Source organism: Nannobrachium achirus, assembly GCF_963921795.1.
Source record: "Nannobrachium achirus genome assembly, chromosome: 10".
Lineage (NCBI taxonomy): Eukaryota > Metazoa > Chordata > Actinopteri > Myctophiformes > Myctophidae > Nannobrachium > Nannobrachium achirus.
This window is the reverse complement of record NC_137819.1, coordinates 48996668-49019334: the sequence shown is the minus strand read 5'-3', so window position 1 is coordinate 49019334 and position 22667 is coordinate 48996668. Positions and strand designations below refer to the sequence as shown.

General features: G+C 41.9%; 1 protein-coding gene across 1 annotated transcript in view; it reads left to right on the top strand.

Annotated features, from left to right (window-relative positions):
* LOC308293122 (glutamate receptor ionotropic, kainate 5-like) overlaps nucleotides 1-22667 on the top strand; it is a gene marked incomplete at its 3' end in the record, with an annotated part of 97517 nt that overhangs the window by 31021 nt on the left and 43829 nt on the right. The window contains exons 7-11 of the mRNA XM_080735557.1: nucleotides 3232-3393; nucleotides 6268-6420; nucleotides 10496-10600; nucleotides 18853-18960; nucleotides 19978-20181. Coding sequence (XP_080591683.1) covers nucleotides 3232-3393; nucleotides 6268-6420; nucleotides 10496-10600; nucleotides 18853-18960; nucleotides 19978-20181 — 732 coding nt within the window. The remainder of the gene's footprint in view (nucleotides 1-3231; nucleotides 3394-6267; nucleotides 6421-10495; nucleotides 10601-18852; nucleotides 18961-19977; nucleotides 20182-22667) is intronic.

Below are 22667 nucleotides of genomic sequence, written 5' to 3'. Positions count from 1 at the left end.
GGCTTATTTACACAGGAAACCTTTATGTATCTCATATAACATTGAATGACAGACGGATAGAACACAGAACTATGCAGTAGATATCATCGGAAAAAAACAATAGATATTTACAATAGAAGGGTTAGGGGGAGGTAAGGCTAGGCTCACCAAAATACATTTTAGTCGACTAAAATCTTATTATATTTAGTCAACTAAAACTAGACTAAAACAAAAACATTTCAGATGACAAAAATATGACTAAAACGAAATGGATTTTTATAAATAATTTGCTGTCATAATTAACACTGGGGCGAACACTGGCACATCCAAAGCCTTATAGTATATTACAGGATAACACGCATAACATGAAAATGCCAAGTAAGTTTGACATGATTGGCTCAGCTGTTCAGAAATTGAAACTTCTTGCACTGAACTCACTCTGACCCTTCAACGCTGCTTGGTTAACCTTGTACAGTACTTCCATATTGCTGCAGACTCCTGTTTCTACCGTACCACACCCAGAGAAGGCTAGAGCATACAGTACAGCTTGCAGAAACAAAGTTCACGTTAATGCAGAGAAAACAAAAAAACAAACGCATTCCATTTTCTGAGTTCTTTTTGGTAATTTTTGTACCTCCGTGATTTTCTCACTAGCAAAATAACACCACATAAGACACTGCGTGTGACTACTCAGACATTCAAGGTGCTTGTGTGATTTATGTTGTTTAATTTCCTAAATCCCAGGCAAAAGCACCGTTCCAGCACTGTATCTGGTGAGCAGGGTCTAACGTTCAGCACTCAAAGCAGTACTCAAAGTGCCACTTCATTGAGTATAAAACGTTTTCTTCTGCAGAGAACTCAACCTGTTTTGGCAAGCCTTCTTTTGAAGTATGCTGCAGCCTTGACACAGCAGTAACATCTAACGTCCCTTTATTCCGATGTCATCTCGGTGTCCTCCATAGCCGAAGAGTGCGAGCTTAGTCAGTCACTTTTTCCCCCTGCCTCCAGCCAAGCCGCTCTCTGTCACACAACTTGGCAAGGCTGCCGTCTGATGCTTGGCTCTTGGCCGTCGGCTAGAAATTGATTTGGCAAACAGTGACTTCATCAGCAGCATCAGCTTACTCTTCTCACAGCAAGCTGGGTTAGGATTAAGTCAATACTGTCTTCATTTTTTTGTGGTCGGGAAAGCAAGAGCCTAAGCCCAGATATTAATTCAGAACGTTGGGAACAACAGTTTGCTTTACCTGATGAAGAAGAAGGTGAAGTATTTCTGAGAATATTTTGGAGCCAGCGGATATGTGCAGACTACACACTTTGATTGTGCCTTGGGAACTGTGGAACTGTGGATAACACACGCACTCACGCACGCACGCACACACACATGCACACACACGCACACGCACACACACACAGAAACAGAGACAGACACACACAGTTAAATCAACAGTCAGGAATTCATAGTAGTGTATTCTCCATAGTAAACAAAACCCCCTTAAGGGGCTAAGCAGCAGCTTGATTTGGGATTGTTTTAGCCAGTGAGGAAACATCAGGGCAAGGCAGAGCCCCACACAGACTGCTTTGAAGGTCTTTGAAATCCTTCAGTGTTTGATGTTTGTCTTCTTCTTCTCCTCCTTTGTCTTCTTCTTCTTCTTTAAATTTGTTTGTTATTTTTTCTTCTTTGACTCTTCTTCCTACTCGGATGAGAAAGTTGATTTGACAGTTGGCATTAAAAAAAAGAACAATTTAAATAGAAAATCCCCCCTCCTGCTCACATGCGCTTGATTTACACCCACAGCGATCGTAAACTGACTCTGCCATTAGCAGTTTCTACCACACTTTCTTGTTGAGGTAATACCTCATTCTCACCTCTTGAATTCTCTCCTTAAGACTGGAAGAGACCTGTCAGATTTCAACTCTTCTTTGACCATCTTGGGTTGCTCACGTCTTCAACAACTCTGCTACACTCTGTCCCTCCCTTCACTTTGTCTTTCACGTACGCACTGCATGTTCTCTCTTTCTCTCTCTATCCGTCTCCTCTTTATGGATTTCAATCTACACTTCTACAGTGTCTCCCCAATTAATTAGCTCCCGCTGTTTCCTTATTCCATGTGAAATGTCTATCTCCTCTTCTCTCTCCGTTATCTCGCTGCTCTGTCAGTGTCTCCATTTTCGGAGGCATGTTGTCCGCCAAGAGAAATGGTTGTTTGGTTCTCCATGCTAGATATCACAAAGTATCTTCTGGCTGTTTATCCCATTTCTTTACTCTGTTCTTTCTCTATTCATCTAAAAAAACATATACATATATAACTGTATATGAAACAGTACACAGTGCAGACATTGTGTGCTTCTCTGAGAAATGTCCAAGATTTCCAAGCCATTTTGTCTGTCACAAGGCATTGTTAGAGTCTTATCGGATATTGGGACGTCTGGTGTTGTGAGGTTCATTTTTTTGTTTGTTTGTTTGTTTTTTCATCAAAAATAGTCCATTGCTAGGGATTTCAAAATGTACGGCCTTGGTGAGGTGCCATAGCATTGCAGGGGGGCGTGGAGACAGGCGAGGTGAAAGAGACAGCCGTGTGGGATGAACAATATAAAGTTACTACAGCAAATATACGTAACAACAGTTGTGACATATCATTACTAACTTGACTCAATCCATCATACAAGCAATGGAACGTCTTAGTTTGTATTCATTATGCTCTGTTCTGAATTATTTCGCTCTGGCTTCACTCATTTATCTGTAACAGTGTGTGTGCACGTGTAAAGGGCTTTGCACACAGGACCGTTGCGTTTCTTTCCGTTTGCTGCATGGTTAAAACGCATTGGATTTGGTTTGCAAGGCTCATGTGCGGAATCCACACTGCGGATCCCAAAAGGAGTCATAAAAGGAGTCAATGAGTTTTTACCGCATGCATGCGACAAGACGCATGAATCGAACTGGGTTCGATCGGGAAAGAAACGCACAGCCGCAGCCACCTGCCGCATGGCTAATTCGGAGCCGGTGTGCATGAGGTCATAGAGAATCATTGTTTTCTTAAAAAATAAATGAAATCGTCCGTTTTCTTCGTGCAAAAAAAATACGTCTGTGTGCAAAGCCCTTAAACCTACACTTACTGTAGCAATGGCACAACTCAGTGGCACATTGTCACTCATGAGGAAGACACCTTGGTGGACCTGATGACACACTCTCTCTCACTCTCTCTCTCTCTCTCGTGCTCTCTCTCTGTTGCTCTCTCTCTCTCTCTCCATCAGGACTTCCCACTGCTGAGGCTGGATGACGTGGTGGATGGCCACTCTAACATAGTGGGCTTCTCCATGTTGAACGACACCCATCCGTTCTACCTGGAGTTCATCCGGAGCCTCAACCTGTCCTGGAGGGAGGGCTGTGACATCAGCCCCTACCCCGGCCCTGCGGTGAGAGCCTCATTAAGAATGTGTGTGTGGAGAGGGGTAGAGCATAGAATAGAATTCAACAAAATACAAACTTCAGCTTCCACAAGTGAAGATTTGTTTTGTACAGGCCAGATGTCACGCCACCACAAAACGACAATAAAATGACATCCCTTTAATAAAATAAATTAAATAATAACAATAAAACTAATAATACTGTAATAACCAGGCGACCTCTACATAACCGTATCAAAAGGACATTGCTGAAATGTAAAATATTACAAAATAAAATTGGTTTTGGGAGGAGTAGACCTTGTAAAAATGCACCAAAACGAATTGCTCCAACAGTATTAATTTGGGAAGCTTAAAGTGCATACACAGTAATGAGCGAAACTTCCTTTATCACCACATCTCATCTCTGTCCTCAGTGTCTGTCACACTCAATCTCTCTCTCTGTCTCCCCCCGGTCTCTCTCTCTCTCTCTCTCTCTCTCTCTCTCTCTCTCTCTCTCTCTCTCTCTCTCTCTCCCCGCTCTATATCCAGCCCCATCTGTCCATCTCTATTATAAAACAAACCATCAGGTGGAATCAATCTATTTGATACCATACACATCTCACCATGTGACAGATCCACTTTTAGAAAAGCAAAACAGTATTACCCGAGAGAATAGTCTTACATCCACCATCAAAGATAAAGATGAGATAAGATGGTCCTTTATTGATCCCTGTGGGGGATTCAGATGTTGTAGCAGCAATAGCAGTATAGCCTAAGCATGAAAGAAACATAGGTAGGTAAGAGTAAAAATAAGAAATACAAAATGAAAGTCTCACCCTAGACATCTGCACATGGTCAGACATGCACTACATTTGAACTAGGGTCTGCAATCTATCACCAGTGAATATTTGCATGAATATACCCATATCTATTGCCTATGAGTGGACATACAGTATGCACTACCGTGTCCGAAGTGAATATGAGACTGATATACAGTGTCAGCTGGCCTTTAACAGTGGTTATATGGATAATATATAGTGTGTAACAGTCCATTAATAGTGAAACGGTTACAACAGGGATCGTTAAGAGGCATCTGTCATGGTTACAACATCTGCAGCAGCCTGTTGCATCAAAATCAGTTGAAGCACTGCCTTTAGATCTGCCATTTGAAAATAGCAGATCGACAAGCTCACAACGTGTAGCATTGTGACACCTTTTAGAGCTGCTATTTTCAAAGCAAATTGTGATAAAATGTGGAACAATCTTGAAAAATATTAACAACACAAATTGAAATAACAAATCTAAGACACACATCTAAGAGAAGTGCATTATTCAAATAAGAACACACAGTATCCATGGTATCATTGTGTTACTGCCAAAAACCTTTGCTGTATATAACAATTATTAGGTTTTCCTTCTCTGTTGCGAAGAAGCTGCACAGGAGATTCAGCATCGAGGGGCTTGTAAAGGCAACATGTAGAAATGTAGATAACATGTAGAAAACTACACTGCGGTGAGTTGCTATACTCACCAAAAACTGGAGTATGAATGAGCCTTTAGCCTACAGCAGTGGTTCTCAAAGTGGATTTCAGGGACTCTCTAGGGGTCTAAATTGACCTTGACAGTGTACAAACGGGTCCATTTGGTTCCATTTGTTCACTGCCAAAGTTAAGGGGAGACCTTCAAATGTCAAAGTGTGAGAACCACTGCCCTACAGTACCCGACCCTTTCAGCTGAAGGATGCACTTTAAGTAATACAACTTGGCAGAGTCATGGCATTACAACAGTGGGGCAGAACTTTGGATAAAATCTTATCATTTCAAAAATCTACTTGGCCTTATGGATTCTTCCTTTTTAACATTATGCATTGTTGTCCGTAATATAAAACATTTAAAGTCTACCGTAGTGCAGTGTCAAGAATTATTACTGTATAATGCATATTCTGGTGTTCAGATGATTTGAGAGCATGACCTCAACATTTCTGTAGATGTTTATCAGTGGAATACAATTTGGAGGTCGGCTTTTAGATCATCTAAATGTGTGAGATTTAGGATTACTAGAGGTTCGGTGCATTTCACTCTCTCTCTTGCAAAATGCACAGCAACAAGACAAACAACAGCTAACACTCAGCTAAACAGCTAAAACTCTTGATCCACATCTGTGGGTCCACATCAGTTACGATCCATGGAAGCCTGCAAGATGAGAAAGCACTTTGAGACTGTCCAGCAGTTGAATCACTCTGGTTAGAAGTAATTTCCCTGCGGTCTGCTGTTTTCTTTTTATATTAACTTCCCTGTATGTTCCATATAGCATACCTACTGGGTCTAAAACCTTTCAATATTGTATGAGTTTCTGTAATCTGGTCCTAGACATTGGGTTGTTTATCTATTAAAATACAAATTATTTGAAACTGGGAGGAACATAAACCAGCCTGCTTCATCAGGGATTCTTGGCTGGAGAAATACTTGGGCTTGCTGAACATGGAACGGGATAGTTGTTTCGGACACTGCAAGTTACTTGTTTGATCATGTAGTCAAGTAGTAAGACCTGAGGTTTTCTGTGTCACCATTGCATCTAATTTTGTTTTATTGTTTAAATTGACCCATACAAGTCTGTAACTCTGACCGTGTACAAATGGAACCAAATTAACCCTAACGGGTACATTTGGTTCCATTTGTACACTGTCAGAGTTAAGGGGAGACCTTGACGTTTGAAAGTTTGAGAAACACTGCTAGCTAAAGCATGTGGTTTTGAACCTGTAGTTTTTGAGCCTTTTATGTGGCAACAAACTCAGCAAACACAAAGGTAGCCTGAGCATGACTTCTCCTAAGAACAGTGCTTATCAAGATAACATACCGGTAGCACAACATGCACTGAATTCTGAACTGTGCTTCCTCTCTCCAGCTGTCTTCAGCGCTGCTGTTCGATGCGGTGCATGTGGTGGTGGGTGCTGTGAGGGAGCTGAACCGCAGTCAGGAGATTGGAGTGAAACCGCTCAGCTGCACCTCCCCTCTCATCTGGCAGCACGGCACCAGCCTCATGAACTACCTGCGCATGGTAAGACGCACGCACGCACGCACGCACGCACGCACGCACGCACGCACGCACGCACACACACACACAAAGCCTTATTCGAGACAGGTTTTCCTATTAGCCGTGAAAACACATTTCTGCCACTCCAACAAGATGGACTCCCCGCTTGGCCTTGGGAAATATTTGTGCTTAGGAGGTTCAGGCAGTACTACTTACTAGTAAGATGCCTCAGGGCGACAAGCGACCTCGCCCATGTCTAGGCCGTCTGGCCAGTGGTGTATATCGGACCAGTTACCCATATATGGAGACCCCTGGTACCCATATATGGAGATCCATGTACTGTATATGGAGATGTGCTGTGAGAGCCCAAACATGCTTACTCAGTTATTTGTTATGTGAAAATCCTATGACGTCTATCACATTTGACATCATACATACAATTTTTTCTTCCTCCATACAGGTATATGGGCATTTGCAATTTTCCCATATGAAGTCCTGTTATACTGTATATGGGCTTAATATTGATGACATCAGGGATCTCCATATAAGGGATTCTGTTAGAGTGGTTCCCATGACATCACAGTGATGTCAAAGCGTGATGTCTGAGCGGCAAACCATAGACTGAAAAAGTGTAGGCCTACACGTCCAGACAGTCGCAATCAACCAGTAGCTGTCCTAGCTGAGGGGCTGACATTTCTCAATAGAAGAGCACGGACACGTCCGCTGCAGATGCGCTAGTTATATTATATTAACATTTTCTAAAAAACACTAAAATACATTTTGTTACAGACTACACTCAGAGTTAATTGAACACTGAGGATTTGATGATAGGAGACAGCATACATACATGCACACACAAACACTATTAATGCCAATAAAGCATTCTGACTGCATGGTGTCGTGTGTTGGTTCAGTAGCCGTTGCTGTGTGAACGTGTTGTGATTGGTGTTGAAGTGATGGAACGAGGAGTTGAGAGGCTCTGCAGATTGAAATGACTGTTGCGCCGGCGTGAACGGCTCATATCATCATTGTTGTTTTTATGGGCCGACACAGTCAGACGAGAGAGAGAGAGAGAGAGAGAGAGAGAGAGAGAGAGAGAGAGAGAGAGAGAGAGAGGCACAGTGAGAGAGTGAGTGAATAGAGAGCTACACTAGAGTGAAACATGGTCAGAGAGAGAGGGAGAAAGGGACAGACAGACAGACAGACAGACAGACAGACAGACAGACAGACAGACAGACAGACAGACAGACAGACAGACAGATATTGTAGATAGACAGATAGAGGATAGAGCAAAATGGTGGAGAGAGAATGACAGAAAATGGACTTAGAAGTTCTATTTCTCTCTCTCTCTCTGTTTCACTGAGTCTCCCACCCACCCGTCCAGCTCCTTAGTTCATCCAATTGATTTTGGTCTCTCTCTGTGTCTGTCTGCCTCAGTCTTTTTATCTCCTCCGTCAGCTCGCCACACCTCCTCCCCCACACACTCTCCATCACTTTTCTATCTCGCTTTATTTCTCCCTCCTTCAGTCTCTCCTTCTCTAACTCTTTCTTCTTCGGCTCTCTCTCTCTCCGTCTCCCTGTCGCACATCTCTCACTCCATCGCGCTATTTCCGTTCTCCTTCTCCATCTCTCCCATTTTCTTCTTTCCGTCCTGTAGTGTGCACATTGTTTTTCTCGTTCTCTGTGTTTCATTCTGTTGCCTCTATACTTACTTTATCCACCTCCACACTCTGCTCCCCTCCCTCCCTCCCTCCTCTCTCTCTCTCTCTCGCTCTCTCTACCCTTTTATCTCCCCAAATCACTCTCTCTAACTACCTCGCTATTACTCTCTCTCTCTCACTTGGTCTCTCTATGTCTCACTCAACCTCTCACTGTTTATTGTTTGGCTGTCTCTATTTAACAGTGTAATTTATCTTGACATATGCACACACACACACACACACACACACACACACACACACACACACACACATGTGCATAAGCATTATGTATACACGGACGGACACCCATTGAATTACAGTAACATCCACTCACACAACTTACAGGCACTCAAACACAAATGCACATACACAGCCACACACAATGGAATGAGTACATCTACAGAACAGTACATGTTCCCGCAAATGAGTACACGCTACTTACAAATACAGACACAATGACTTGTGCACACTTGAATGCACACATACACGGTGTTATGAATAGTCCATCGCCAACTAATGACGCCTATGTAATTGATATGAGATGCACCTGTTGTTGTCCTAATACATAATGTTCATTATTGATACGAGATGCATCTGTTAGATTCCGAAGGCCATGTTCCTTATTCTTGTCCCATTACGCTCTGTTCTTTATGTCTGGTTCTTTATGTCTGGTCACGTCATGTGTCCGACCCGTCATGTGTGCTTCTGGGAGATACAAGGTTTCTGCCCGACAGTGACGATAGGGTTAGGTATATAGTGTGTGTATACCGGTATATATATATCGTCGTTGTCGGGTGGAAACCTCGTATCTCCAAGTTTCAAATGTGTACGTTCTTTCGCAAAGTAAAGCCCTGCTTCATCATACAAGGCCGTCGCACAAAAGTAGTGAAAACAGCAGATCTACAAGCACACAACGCCTCGCGGTGCGAGGCGTTGTGTGCTTGTAGATCGGCTGTTTTCACTAGTTTAAATCATTTTTAAAATGATAAATGCAAAACAAACGGTTTTCCGACATACAAGTTTTTCAACAACAATATATATATATATATATATATATATATATATATATATATATACACATATACACACACTGTATAACTTTCTTACAATAAAGAATCTTGTCTCGTCTCTCGTCTTGTGTGTGTACGCACACTCACACTCACATACACACTCAGTCAGAGCTGAAGGGAGCGTGTTGTTTCAATAATACATCTCAGTGTCTCTCTCTCAGCAGTGTCACTGATCTGATGAACAGAGCTCGCCTGCTGGCCCCTGCTGCCTGCTCACGCTCTATACTTCTCATTCAGCCCGTGTCTCTCTCTCCCTCTCTCTCTCTCTCTTCTTCTTCTTTCCCTCCACTCTCCTTTTCCGGCTTTTGCTGTTTTCTCTCTCCTCGTCCTCGCTCCACTCTGTGCCTCCCCTCCCCTCTCCTCTCCCCTCCTGTGCTTTCTTCTCCTGTCCTCATCTCAACTTTCCTGATTCTCCTGCCTTTTCCTCAGGGTTTTATCTGCCTTTATCCTCTTGCTGTATCTGTCCCTGTCTGTCTGTCTGTCTGTCTGTCTGTCTGTCTCTCTCTCTCTCTCTCTCTCTCTCTCTCTCTCTCTCTCTCTCTCTCTCTCTCTCTCTCTCTCTCTCTCGCTCTCTCTCATTCTCTCTCAGCCCATTAACAGTTAATTTCCTCTTCAATTCAATTAGCACTATCGTCCTTAAGTGCCCATGCAGTATAGTTAAGTAACCAAAGCTGTGAGTTGCACACTATTATCTCTCTCTGGCTCTCTGTCTTCTTCTGTAACCCAGCGACGTACACCTCCTTTCTTTCTGTGCATCTCTCATTATATTTCTCTATTTACCCCCTTTAATCTCACTTTCTCCTCGTTACTAGTTTAATGGTTCTCACTGTATCTTTTTTTTCTCTCATTCTATTTCTTTTCACTCTTGTTTGTTTTACTTCCTCTCTCTCTCTCTCTCTCTCTCTCTCTCTCTCTCTCTCTGTATGTCTTTCTCTGTCAATTAGGTTCGGCATGCCTTGTTGGCATGACGAATAATATTGCCACACTGTATCACCCTGAGTGTTGGTTTAACTCAGAGAGTGTACAAATGTAACCAACTGGACCTGCGAAGTGACGTTACAAACGAATATATTTACATTCAGGATTTAACTCTGCAGTATAGACCTTTTTTTCCAGAGCGCTGCCGTGTAGCTGTGGTGCTGCTTGACACCGCAGCTATGGTTGCCGCTCTCAGAAATGGGACTATATAGGCATAGAGGAAAGCTATCGTAACAATATACAGGTAACTACAATGTAACAGTATGTATCCCAGCGTGTGTGTGTGCGCGTGTGTGTCTGTGTGCTTGTGAAATTGCTCATTTCCCACATTTTCCTCTGCCTCTCTCCCAGGTGGAGTATGATGGCCTGACAGGCCGGGTGGAGTTCAACAGCAAAGGCCAGAGGACCAACTACACTCTCAGGGTCCTGGAGAAACACCCCGGAGGCCATAAAGAGGTCAGTGCTCACATGAAACAAATAGTCCAATGGTTTACATACGTACATGCTTCCATAATAAATATATACTGTATACTGTATACCAGTAAGACTCCCTAACCGGGAGATAAGCGACCGTCAGGTCGCATACATAAACTTTAGAAGGCAATGGTAGGCAATCAGGAAGGAATATGGGAAATGGGACAGATTGATGACATGACTTTAGAGATACTGTAACTGTGTACCACTTTGCGTGATTTTAGGGCAAAATATGTTGGAGCAGTGTCCAAAAATGTGTTTTGCAAAAATCGTCCTGGTGGTGATGCTAGATGGGACAGATGCATGTTGATGACATGACTGTAGAGATACTGTGTACCACTTTGTGTGATTTTAAGGCAACATCTGTAGGAGCAGTGTTCAGAAATGTGTTCATACTGTACATACTAGTTTACATCGACTGGCATGCACACAGTACATAAACCTACTGTTGTCAGTATCTCCAGTATTAGATATGCTGGTATTCGATATGCCTTATAAACAACATTTCAGCCAGTATTATCTGTACACTACAGTCTGAGGACAATTTACTGGTTGAACGTCACCAAATTGTGTTTTTCTTTAGTGTACAAAGCCAAAGTGTACCTGTCTGAGCGATGAATCCTTGTTCATAAGAAACATAAACCTGAGTTATGATCAGTGACCGTTAAAGCCTGTATAATTATTGTGGTTTGTGTTTTGTGAAACGGGGATAGACTGCAGAGTTCTCGTCTGATACCGGCAATAAGCCTCACTCACTGACTGACTGACTGACTGACTGACTGACTGACTGACTGACTTATTTACTTACGTATTACTGTCTTTTGTGCATTAACAGTTAAGGCACACAGTAATAGCCTGGAAACCAGGCAAATCTGCCAGTTCGCAAAAAAAAAAAATTTCCTCTGCGCAGTCATATTAGACTGGACATGCCAGGCTCACACAGTAAAGTCTAGAATGAGGTAAATTAACACAACTGACAGTAATATTTCATCTGCTGTGGGAGGTCAAAGATGTGCCCCTGGTGGTGGAGCAGTTAAGAGTGCACTGTGTGGAACCAGGGTTATTATTACAGTTAACTAAAACTAACAAAATACAAAGAAATCATTCAATAAATTCAATAAAACGATAACTAGCTGAAATGGTACTGTGTTCATAAAACTGATTAAAACTAACTAAATCAGAGAAGATGTCCTTATTTTTAGTCTTTGTCAAGAATTGTAAAAGATATTTGAAAATAGTGAAAATACACAAGCTCACAACGCGTGTTGTGAGCTTGAAGATTATCTATTTTCACTTTCACAATAAAAATCTGAATCTATCTCTAAAACTAATTTAAAAAACTAAGACTAAGAGACTAAGTAGGCCTAAAAAGAAATTGAATACAAAATGTCAAAACGAAACAAAAGAGGAAAACTACCGAAAAATGCAACGCTATAATAACCTTGAGTGGAGCCATACTGTACATGCATAAACCTGCTGTTCTGGGATCACATTTCACTAGAGCATGGTCTTATGTCAAGTGTGTCTAGTCAGCTTTCACTGTCCGTCCCACTTCCCTTTAGAAAAAAAATCTAAATAACACCCACGTCTCATTAGCTATAGAATCCTGAGGAAGCAGCCAGGAGAACATTAAAAGAACAAAGATCAATACCCATCACCACAAGGTCAAATGGGGTCACTAGCTAGTTAAGTATGCAATAAAAAGCCCCTAAATTGAGGTGTAGCTCCCATTATCTCTTACTGTTTAGTGTTTACGAATTTGTATTTTTAGGCAAATAAACCCTAGTGTTCCTATTCTTCTGTGAACATTCTGCGAGAATAGGAGAAGACGACAGCCACCTCATGGCCTACCCTAAGTAAGAAGAAATCGTGCGAAATAAAATGTCGCCAACCAATCATCAAGGACGATGATACACGAAAGAAGAAGAAGCGGATCTGTAAGCTCACAGAGCGACGCAACGCCCTGTGAGCTTGCAGATTGCCATTTTCTGCGAAGAGATTTGGTGTTGTGGGGAAAAATGGAGCGGACCAAGTATAGACCCCTGGGGGACTCCAGTCAACAAGGGTGAACTTTTTTTTTTTTTGCTTTTATTTACACACATTGTTTTTTTTTTTTTATTAAAATCAAATTAGTGACTTCACAAATAATAAAAACAATGTTTTAATATAAAAAATTTAGGATAATCTTTGTCTTAGACCCAAAAGCAGAACCAGAGAATGACAATTTGATTGTCTTTAATTGAAACGTAGTTCAAAGATGAAAAGTAGTTCAAAAATCAAAAATGCAATATTCAAGTTAGGGCTGTTGTGGCTGTAGAAAGCTGGTCTAGCGGGCCGGCAGCATGCATGGAGTAATGGGAGCGATCTGAGTGAGAAAGACAGAGGGAATTAGTAATGGGCAAAACGCAGTCGAGAACAAACCAAGGAACAGAGGCACAGTAACTTTTACCGGTCGGCAACTGACAAACTGGCAAGGGCTGGAGTGGAGAGGCAGGCTTTTATCCTCTCTGCTTGATTGAAAGGAATCACCCCAGGTGAGCAGCCAGCCAACAGCAGGAGGATTTGGGAAATGAGAACGCCGCCCAGGCAAACCTCCACACGCCCACACACCATGCAGCCAGACCAGACCCTATAGGGAAAAACAAACTAAAACAAAATGAAAAACAGCCAGCCCATAACAAAAAAGTATCATCTTTGTGCAAATATTATAATTTAAAAAGTCACAATGGCTGCCATATTGTGCGCTTTTCAGCGAAAATATTTACGATTTCCAAGTGGATTCTTATCAGCCATTAGAAAGCTATAGTGGCTATGACCTTTATTTTACCAAACTACGGGTCGCAAACCAATTTTTATGGGTCGTGTTTCAAAAGAAAACAAAAATCTTTTCATCAATTAAAAACAATTACAAAATTGTTTTAAGAAGTGAAACTAGCAGATCTGCAAGCTCGCAACACTGAGCGAAGCGACGCAATCCGATCTGCAGCTTGCTTGCAGATCTCTGTTATTTTCCCGGGCAAACGTCTAATTTATCTTTTGGGCCTCGACCACTCATACAATCTTTTGCAATTGTCTTCAAAGTGTAAGGCACCTGTGAGGCGCCAGAGCGTTGTAAGAGGGGTGCAGAGACAAGTGAGGTCTTAAGGGGGTCCCCCCACCTCAGACTATGAAAAGCCCTGGTCCATTGGTTTTCATTCGCATAACAAACTAATCTCCAGGGAGAGCTTTGTGAAATTGGCGGAGTCTATGATTTATGCTCTCCTTGGTTCATTAATATTCCTCTCTTAAGGTATTAAAGTGGTGCATGTAGTACACTTAAATTAATGTTCCTAGAATGATCATCATTTATGATAGAGAGAAGAAATTATAGCCAGAATAAAAAAGAAACTAAAGTCAAACGTTCAAGTGTTGTTTTTTTATTTATTTTTTATTAAATGGACAGTATTTGTGAAGAATGATGCAGTGGTGTAGTGGGTATCCTCTATAGCTACAGTACTTTTCAGGGACCCTCATCCAAATGTATATCTGTGGACAAGGTGTGCACACGCATGCACGCATGCATGCACGCAAGTCATGTCTGATTACAAAGCTAGCACAATAGCATGAAATGATGAGTATACAGATGATAGCCCTCATGATGTACTGCAAGTTCATAATTTTAATTTTCAATAAGATCACAATATCAAAGTAAATTAAACCATCAAACATACCGCTAAAATAGTACAAAGACTTTTCAAGAACGAAATCAGTTTGTAAAACAATGATTCCAGGTTAAAATGCAGTGGTCAGACGTTGATTACAGGCTTTCAGGTGATTCAGTGAATCAACAGAAGAATATTATTGTGTTGTTTTATGTTTTATTCAACCATCTGTCAAATCGGCCATCAGTTCACTAGTACTCTAGTGGTAAAGAGACCATTAGACAGTACAGCACTGGTTCTCAACCCCTGGGGGTCCAGGGACCCCCAGGGGTCCTTGATGTGGTTCCAGGGCGTCCCCAGATAAGTGATTGGTAGTCAGGAGTCAGGACCTAAATGTTACATTCATACTGATGACACCTCATCAAACTGGGGGTCCTTGAAATTAAAAAGGTTGAATGAGGTTGAGATCAACTCCTGTATTTATACTTCAGCTCTCCCAATGAAAAAGGAAATTACAGGAAAGCAGAGTGCCATTGCTTCCCTTTAGAATTTAATGAAGAAATAGACACCCATATGTCATTAGCTATAGAATCCTGAGGAAGCACCCGAGAGAACATCTAAAGCACAGATCAATAACCATCACCACAGGGTTAAATGGGGTCACTAGCTAGTTAAGTATGCAATAAAAGGCCCCTAAATTGAGCCATAGCCTCCTATTATCTCCTTGTAATATACTGTACTTATTATTTATACTATTTTTCGCCCCACTGCAACAGCGGGGCCAGCCTGTAGGCAAAAATCACAGACTGACTGACTGACTGACTGACTGACTGACTGACTGACTGACTGACTGACCGACTGATGAAGTTAAAACACTGGTTTGGACAGTTCAGTGCTGGAGTTTCCCAAAGGCGTCAATTGGGTATGGCAAAGTATGGCAGCTGCCATACAGGGGAAAAAAATAAAATGTACTTCTTAAAATAAATTCATCATGCCTGTTGCTAAGGTATGGCAACATGACAGGTGTCTTACCAGTCATGAAGCCATACCTTAGCTTTTACTGAACCGACACCACTGGAGTTTCCCCATTGGCTGTTGCTCTTTCAAAATGATTCAACCCGTTTCCCATTACGTCATCATCAGGGGCCATTTACAGCGGCTCCACAGTCTTCAACTACTCCTGCAGGAGTCTTCAATTACATCCTCACTGTCCTCAAAAGGCATTTACAGCTGTTTCACTAGAGCTCATTCCAAACTTAACGCATGAATAAGAATGGAATATCGTAATATACTGCAATATAATATGCTGGATAACTTCATCCCTCGCCTGGCTGAGTGTCGCCACTTCCTTTATTTGACAACATTAAACACGCTTTAGCAGTCCAGCCATTTAGTAGCTTTTGACCTTGTATATACTGTAATAACAATAACTAGAAAAACTGTTCCTACGAAACAGTGTGGGCTTGCATGTAACACCATGTATGGGCACAAAGATCTACCCTTTGGCTGCACATCATTGGCTAAGGGCCCTCCCTTTGTACTTTCAGTACAAAGGCAGTGTCTTAGGTCATTTTGAGGAGAACTTGACTGATAGATTATGTCATTTTGAGGAGAACTTGACTGATAGAGATAAATAATGAAGATAACATAAGTGTGCTCGCTTTCAGCGAGCCCACAATTCATTAAAAAACTAGACCAGGTCAACCTGGTTGTGCCAGACCCCCTGTCTGTCATCATCATTTATGACATCATGCCTTTTGTAGGCATGTCATCATCATGTCATCATCATATATACCCTTTATATAGAAAACCCGGACCGACAGACATTTGCTTATGTAGGCCCACCCATTTCATGGGTCTGGCAATCACACCCGTGTGAAGTGGAGCTGTGTGTGTGTGTGTGTGTGTGTGTGTGTGTGTGTGTGTGTGTGTGTGTATGTGTGTGTGTGTGTGTGTGTGTGTGTGTGTGTGTGTGTGTGTGTAGATCATGTGTACCGATTTTTGTGACATTTGAAGAAAATATGTAGGAAAAGGAGCAAAAAGTGTGTTTTGGAGAAAATTCAAGATGGCGGAAAATCTATCCTGGTGCAAATGGGCGTGGCCTATATGGGGAGATGCGTCTTGACCCAAGGAATCCAGGGAAAAAAGAATTTTAATTTTCCGATCTACGGTTCAAGAGTTACGGGGCAAAACGTAAAGTGGGCCGTTATAGCGCCACCATGAGGCCGAGTGATGTAATTATTTTTCGATTCATTCTTAAAATCATTATGAATCTCCTCTCCGAGGTTTGAAACTGTAGCTCCTATGGTTTACGAGAGAAAAATACTTGAAAGTGATTTCTTGCATTGTCCCATTATAAGTCAATGGGGACAATTAAGCGTCGTTTTTTGCCGATTACGTCGGCATGGTAAGGCGGATCGGAACGAAAGGTAATAGAACACCATTCCCGGCCGAGCCGCACATTTTGATGTATATATTGCGCGAGTGGCGTAAATGGTGCGGCACTAGTTACGCGCCGAAGTCAGGCTACATACACACAGACACACAGACAGACAGACAGACACACACACACACACACACACAGACCCACACGTATAGGGAGCTGCACACAGCTCCAAAAAGGTCAAAATGGCTGCCCCTGTTGTGAGCAAGAAATGTGCAAAACGTCCCAAGTGAAATTCAGTCATCTTTATTTCACTACTTTTTCACCAGTATCTGGTTTTGTTTGGGGAATTTTGTAGGATGCTTTATAGCCTTTTCACAATAGAATGGCACCACCATTGTTTTATTGCTTGTTCCCCAGAGCTATTAGTAGCTCTCTGCCTGGCAGTCGAGTGGGCATGGAGTGACAAAAATACTTACATGGAGGAAGATTTAGTAGCCTATGCCGGTAAAAGTGTTAGGGTTTTTTGTCGTTGGTTCTCAATGGTGAAATGTTATATGTCTTAGCGAGTATATGGCCTGCTTTAGACTTGTCCACCTAGTCTGATATGAAATCATAATAATAGCGTAGTAGTAGAAGTAGTAGTAATAAACTCTATTTACTACCACCAACCTTAAAAGCTGTTTACAAAGTGCTTTATTTTGGGCTCGCTTTAGCAAGTACACACTAGTTGTCCCCAATTTATATTTATTCCGACATTTTTTGGCATCCTACTACTTCTTTTTTACACATTTTCATACTTTTTGAGATTTTTGAAAAAGTCTCCCAGTGGATTCCTCTGGGAAATGTCTTCCCATTTATATTACTGCTTGGGCTTGAGCTGAATCGAAAGTCCATCTGAGAAGGGATGTGTAAACTTTCCACTGTACATAATAGTGCGTGTTTTCAGCCCTTGCAGTTTTTCCAGGAACTGCTTTCCTAGTTATTATTATTAGTCCTTTTTTGATAATAATATTATCGCGTCAAAATGTGATAAACAAGACTGGGTAAACTAAGGAGATAAATACACATTTAAAAAGGAATTGTCCCTCTCAGCTTTTCCCTACAGTGGACTGGCAGACAGTGATCCCAGGCCTTCCCTGGCTGTGAGACCATTTGACATGAGTGTCCTGTCACCAGAAGGACAGTGTATTATTAACGGTTAAACGATTAAAAACAGCACAAAGAGCATGAGGTCCATAGGTCAGTAAGGTCACAGGGTGAAATGGAGTCAGCGGGAGGTCAGCAAACCTGGTGTACATATCTCATCGTTGTCGGGTGGAAACCTTGTATGTCCAAAACCTTCCCTTTTTTTATTATTTTAAAAACGTTTTTAAAATAGTGAAAATAGACGATCTACAAGCGCGAGGCGTTGTGTGCTTGTAGATCTGCTATTTTCACTACTTTTTTTGCGATACTTTTGTACAGGGTTCAAACGGTCATGAAATTCCTGGAAATATTTTGAAATTAGAAAAATATTTTTCCAGTACTGGAAAGGTTTTGGAATTGATCAAGGGTCCTGGAAGGTCCTGGAAAAAATAGTTTTACATTGTTTTTGGTTACTGATTTTGTTAACTCATTTACTGCCACCATGAATCGACTTTGAGGGTTCCCTGCCACGATTTTCTAATCTTTTGACGTGTGCACGTGCGTGTCCATTGTGCACGATCCGCATGCACGCCACAGCCTGTTCGCAGCGTGCACGCTTTATTTTTGCTACACTGCCTGTCTTTGGACATTGCACATAGGAGTAAGTGACTTTTTATTGCGCTGAATTATTGTTATATAGCCCCGGAAATTGGCTTAAATATTCCGGAAAAGTTTTGGAAATTCATTGGTAAAAATGTGTGGGAACCCTGTTTGTATGATGAATTTAATTTACGAAAAAACATACAAACTTGAAACTTGGAGATACAAGGTTTCTGCCCGACAGTAACGATATACTGTATATACGACCTGCAGTATATTTGTATATATTACCATGTTGAAGGGAGGAGCTCCCTCGTTGATTGTTGCACATTGATTAAGCATTCTACTGGCTATCTGTTGTCGCTCTCTGTCTGGACATGGAGCTGTCTGTCTGAATGTCTCTCTCTCTCTCTCTCTCTCTCTCTCTCTCTCTCTCTCTCTCCTCTCCTCTCTCTCTCCCCTCTCCTTTATATGATGGACAGATTGGCGTCTGGTACTCCAACAACACCTTGTTCATGAATTCCTCCTCACTGGTCCTCAACACCTCTGACACACTGGCCAACAAGACCCTCATTGTGACCACCATACTGGTAAATCTCTCACACACATGCACCTAATGGAATGTTACATGAAATTATATTATTATTCATGACTTATTAGTCAGAATAAAAGTACAGAAAACATTGGCTGTCATTCATTAGTGTTTAGTAATTCCATAATTTGTTACTAATAATTTGTTTTTAATGAAATGATACAAACATTCATCACTAGAAAATCACTAATTATGAGAATAAATTGTTGAGAAAAATATTATATTCCCTGCTACCAGTTGTTGAATTGTTTACATAAACAGTTTAACACTGTAGTACAAGCATGTCATTCAACTGTTATGTGAAACACAATGTATAGCCAAACAATTATTTACATTTATAAAATCTATAAAATATGCAATAGAAATATTGATTGATTGATTGATTGATTGATTGATTGATTGATTGATTGATTGATTTGTAAATAATATTTTTTAAAGATTTGGGGCTTTTTATGCCTTTATTGATAGTAGCTTGACAGGAAATGGGGAGTGACACGCAGCAATGGCCATCAGGATGGGGACTTGAACCAGCGACGCTCTGTCCCGCTACATTGAGCTTAGCTCCCCGGCTGCTATGCCAGCGATCCGGGCCTATAATTAATTATTTTGTGAGAATAATTGATTTAGTGGATGTTGACTAGTTGCTTGGCCAATGTGTGGACAAGTGAATTGATTCCATGGCTGATTGTTTGTGGAATGGTTGATTGATTAATTGGTTGATAGTTTTGATTGCCTAGTTAACTGATAACCAGGCAACATACATAAGTAATTGATTGCATTGCTTATTGATCTATTGATTCATTACTGTATTGGTTGATTGACTGACCGACTGAGTGAGGGATTTGTCAATCGGTTCGTTTATTAATTACCGGTATGACTTGTTTTTTATTGAGTAGTTCATATGCTAATTGTTTAATGTATTAATTGGTCGACTGACTGACCGACTGACCGAGCGAGCGAGCGACTGACTGATTGGTTGTATGGACTAGTTGTTTGACTGATATCCTCTTTGCAGGAAAACCCCTATGTGATGCGTAGGGCCAACCACCAGGAGTTCCATGGAACCGATCAGTATGAAGGCTTCTGTGTGGACATGCTGAGGGAGCTGGCAGATATCCTCAAGTTCTCCTTCAAAATCAAACTGGTCGATGATGGCCTGTACGGAGCCCCTGAACCCAATGGCTCTTGGACTGGCATGGTGGGGGAACTCATCAACAGGGTGAGTAGAGAGGAGAGGAGAGGAGAGGAGAGGAGAGGAGAGATAGATAGATAGATAGATAGATAGATACCTTTATTATCCCAAGGGGGAAAATCAGTTGCCCAGAGGCAGCACAGCAATATAAGATTATTTACAAAGTTACAGAGAAGTAAGAAAAACGATAGTGTCCTTAGGCACAACTATCAACAGGGCTGTGCCGGACAAATGCGGGGCCCTGTGCGAAGTCCTGTGCGAGGCCCCCCCCCCCCGCACGGGTGTGATTGTTTGCGTGTATGTGTGCGCACACGCAAACAATCACTTTCAGTGGCTGTGCATCTATAAATGCAATGGAATTATGCAGCTACTCTACCTCTAAAACGGTAAGACAGTAGCATGTTTATTCTGCTGCTTTTATTGTCCACAACGGATAAAGTCATTATGAGGACACACACACACACACACAGACACACCACCGCTCACTTTAAACTTGGTTTGATTTTTCCCCCCTTCTCCATCAGCATACAGTATCAGGTACTGTAGCTACAATTTCGACAGTCCAGTAACTACAAGCCCTGGCTTCTCTATCCCACAAAAACATCAATCAATCATGTAGCCACATGTATCACAGTCAAGCTCAAATGATAAATAACAATAGTGTAGCATATGCCCGAAGATGGTGTATGAAACAACAGAGACGTCCATACATTAGCATAATGAATTAATAGTGTGGTCTCAGTTGTTATATGAGATACATAAAGGTTTCCTGTGCAAATAAGCCGAAAAGCTTACTCGGATCTCCTTTTAGTTGTCCTTGTACCAGTGAACTGTACTGTCATGAACCTTTTCCTATGGAAACCTCTAAAGTCTTCAATCAATCAATCAATCAACCAACCAATCAATCAGGGATAGATAGCACCTTACCTCTGGGGCTGCACGGAGGCACTCCAACACAATAGTGCACCAGTTATTTAACCACTAATGTTTCTTCAAAACCCTTAAGTGTATCCAGTCATTACAGACAGCAACGTTAGCTTAACTTAGCTTAGCTCATTTGAATATCTTTTGTTTACAGTTGATCCTCTGGTGCCCCCCTGGTGCCCCCACATCAAGCCCTATTATAAATCCGGCCCTGGCTATCAATCAGACACTGACAAGATCGTCAGATGAGTTAGATGAGGGGATTCCTCATAACTTTGTAGAACATTACCCTGGCCTTACCTCGCGCAGATATGATGCTCTCTCTCTCTCTCTCTCTCTCTCTCTCTCTCTCTCTCTCTCTCTCTCTCTCTCTCTCTCTCTCTCTCTCTCTCTCTCTCTCTCTCTCAACTCTCTCATAAGTAACGGAAGGGAAGGGAACGCTGAATCGAGTTGATCCCGGTACGTGTCTCAAGACTATTAAATCCCATAGCCCGAAGGGACAGTCAGCGTTTCACTGGTTGTTGCTGGTTGTCAGGGAGATATCACTGCCAATCGGTTGACAGGCTCTGTCTCCGTCCTTCAGATTGCGGTGTTTGTGTGAAGATTTAATATGAAAACAAAACTAAATCAATTAACCAAGCCTAGCGCGGGGCCCTTGCAGGGGCGGGGCCCTGAGCGACCGCACCGTTCGCTCTACCTTTGGCTCGGCCCTGACTATCAATATAGTACAGTGCCCCCAAATCAAAGTGACCATAACAGTCAATGCTAGTTAGTGCAACAAGTATCTCACCATCATGTCAAACACAAGCAAAGGAGAGGAGATTTTAAAGAAATAGCAAAACGCAAAAACAACTAGACTGCGCTCTGTCGAGGTGCCAACTTGCGGCTTGTGCACTCGTGGGCATATATGCTCTACTTGTGCGCCAGCAGAGCGTGCAAGTACTGCGGTAGGTGCTGTTCGGTGCTGTCTGTATGTCAGGTTGCACTTGTTATACCAAGAACGCTGCTCCCTTATTGGCTAAAGGCACTGCCTTTGTACTGTGGCCAGAAACAGACGGCACCGAACACAGTACTTGTGCGCTCTGCTGGCACAAGTAAAGAGACAAGTCATATCACATTTATGTATACATTGTTGTGTAAAGCCCTCAAAGGGCTTTAAAGGCTCACATTTAACAAAGGAAACAAACAACCCTCCTGAGCCTTGAGCCTCTAGAGGACCCTCGACCCTACCCTCGACCCAAGTGTATGGATTCGGTTCCAAAATCTTGACTTGACACGTGTATGGGTCGTGTCTATTACAATTACCCAAGTGTGTCTATTACAATGACCCAAGTGTATGGATTCGGTTCCAAAATCTTGACTTGACACGTGTATGGGTCGTGTCTATTACAATTACCACAGGTCTCGCATAAGCAAATCAAAAATTGTATTTACGTGTGTATGAACCCAAGAAGACCTGAAGATTACATTCTTTAATCTTAGGTTTTGACATTTGACATATTTAACCTAGACCTACCAGTCATTTATGTTGGAATTACCATATTGTCTGGTCTTGCTTATTTAGTGAAGTGATGTGAATGAGAACTGAT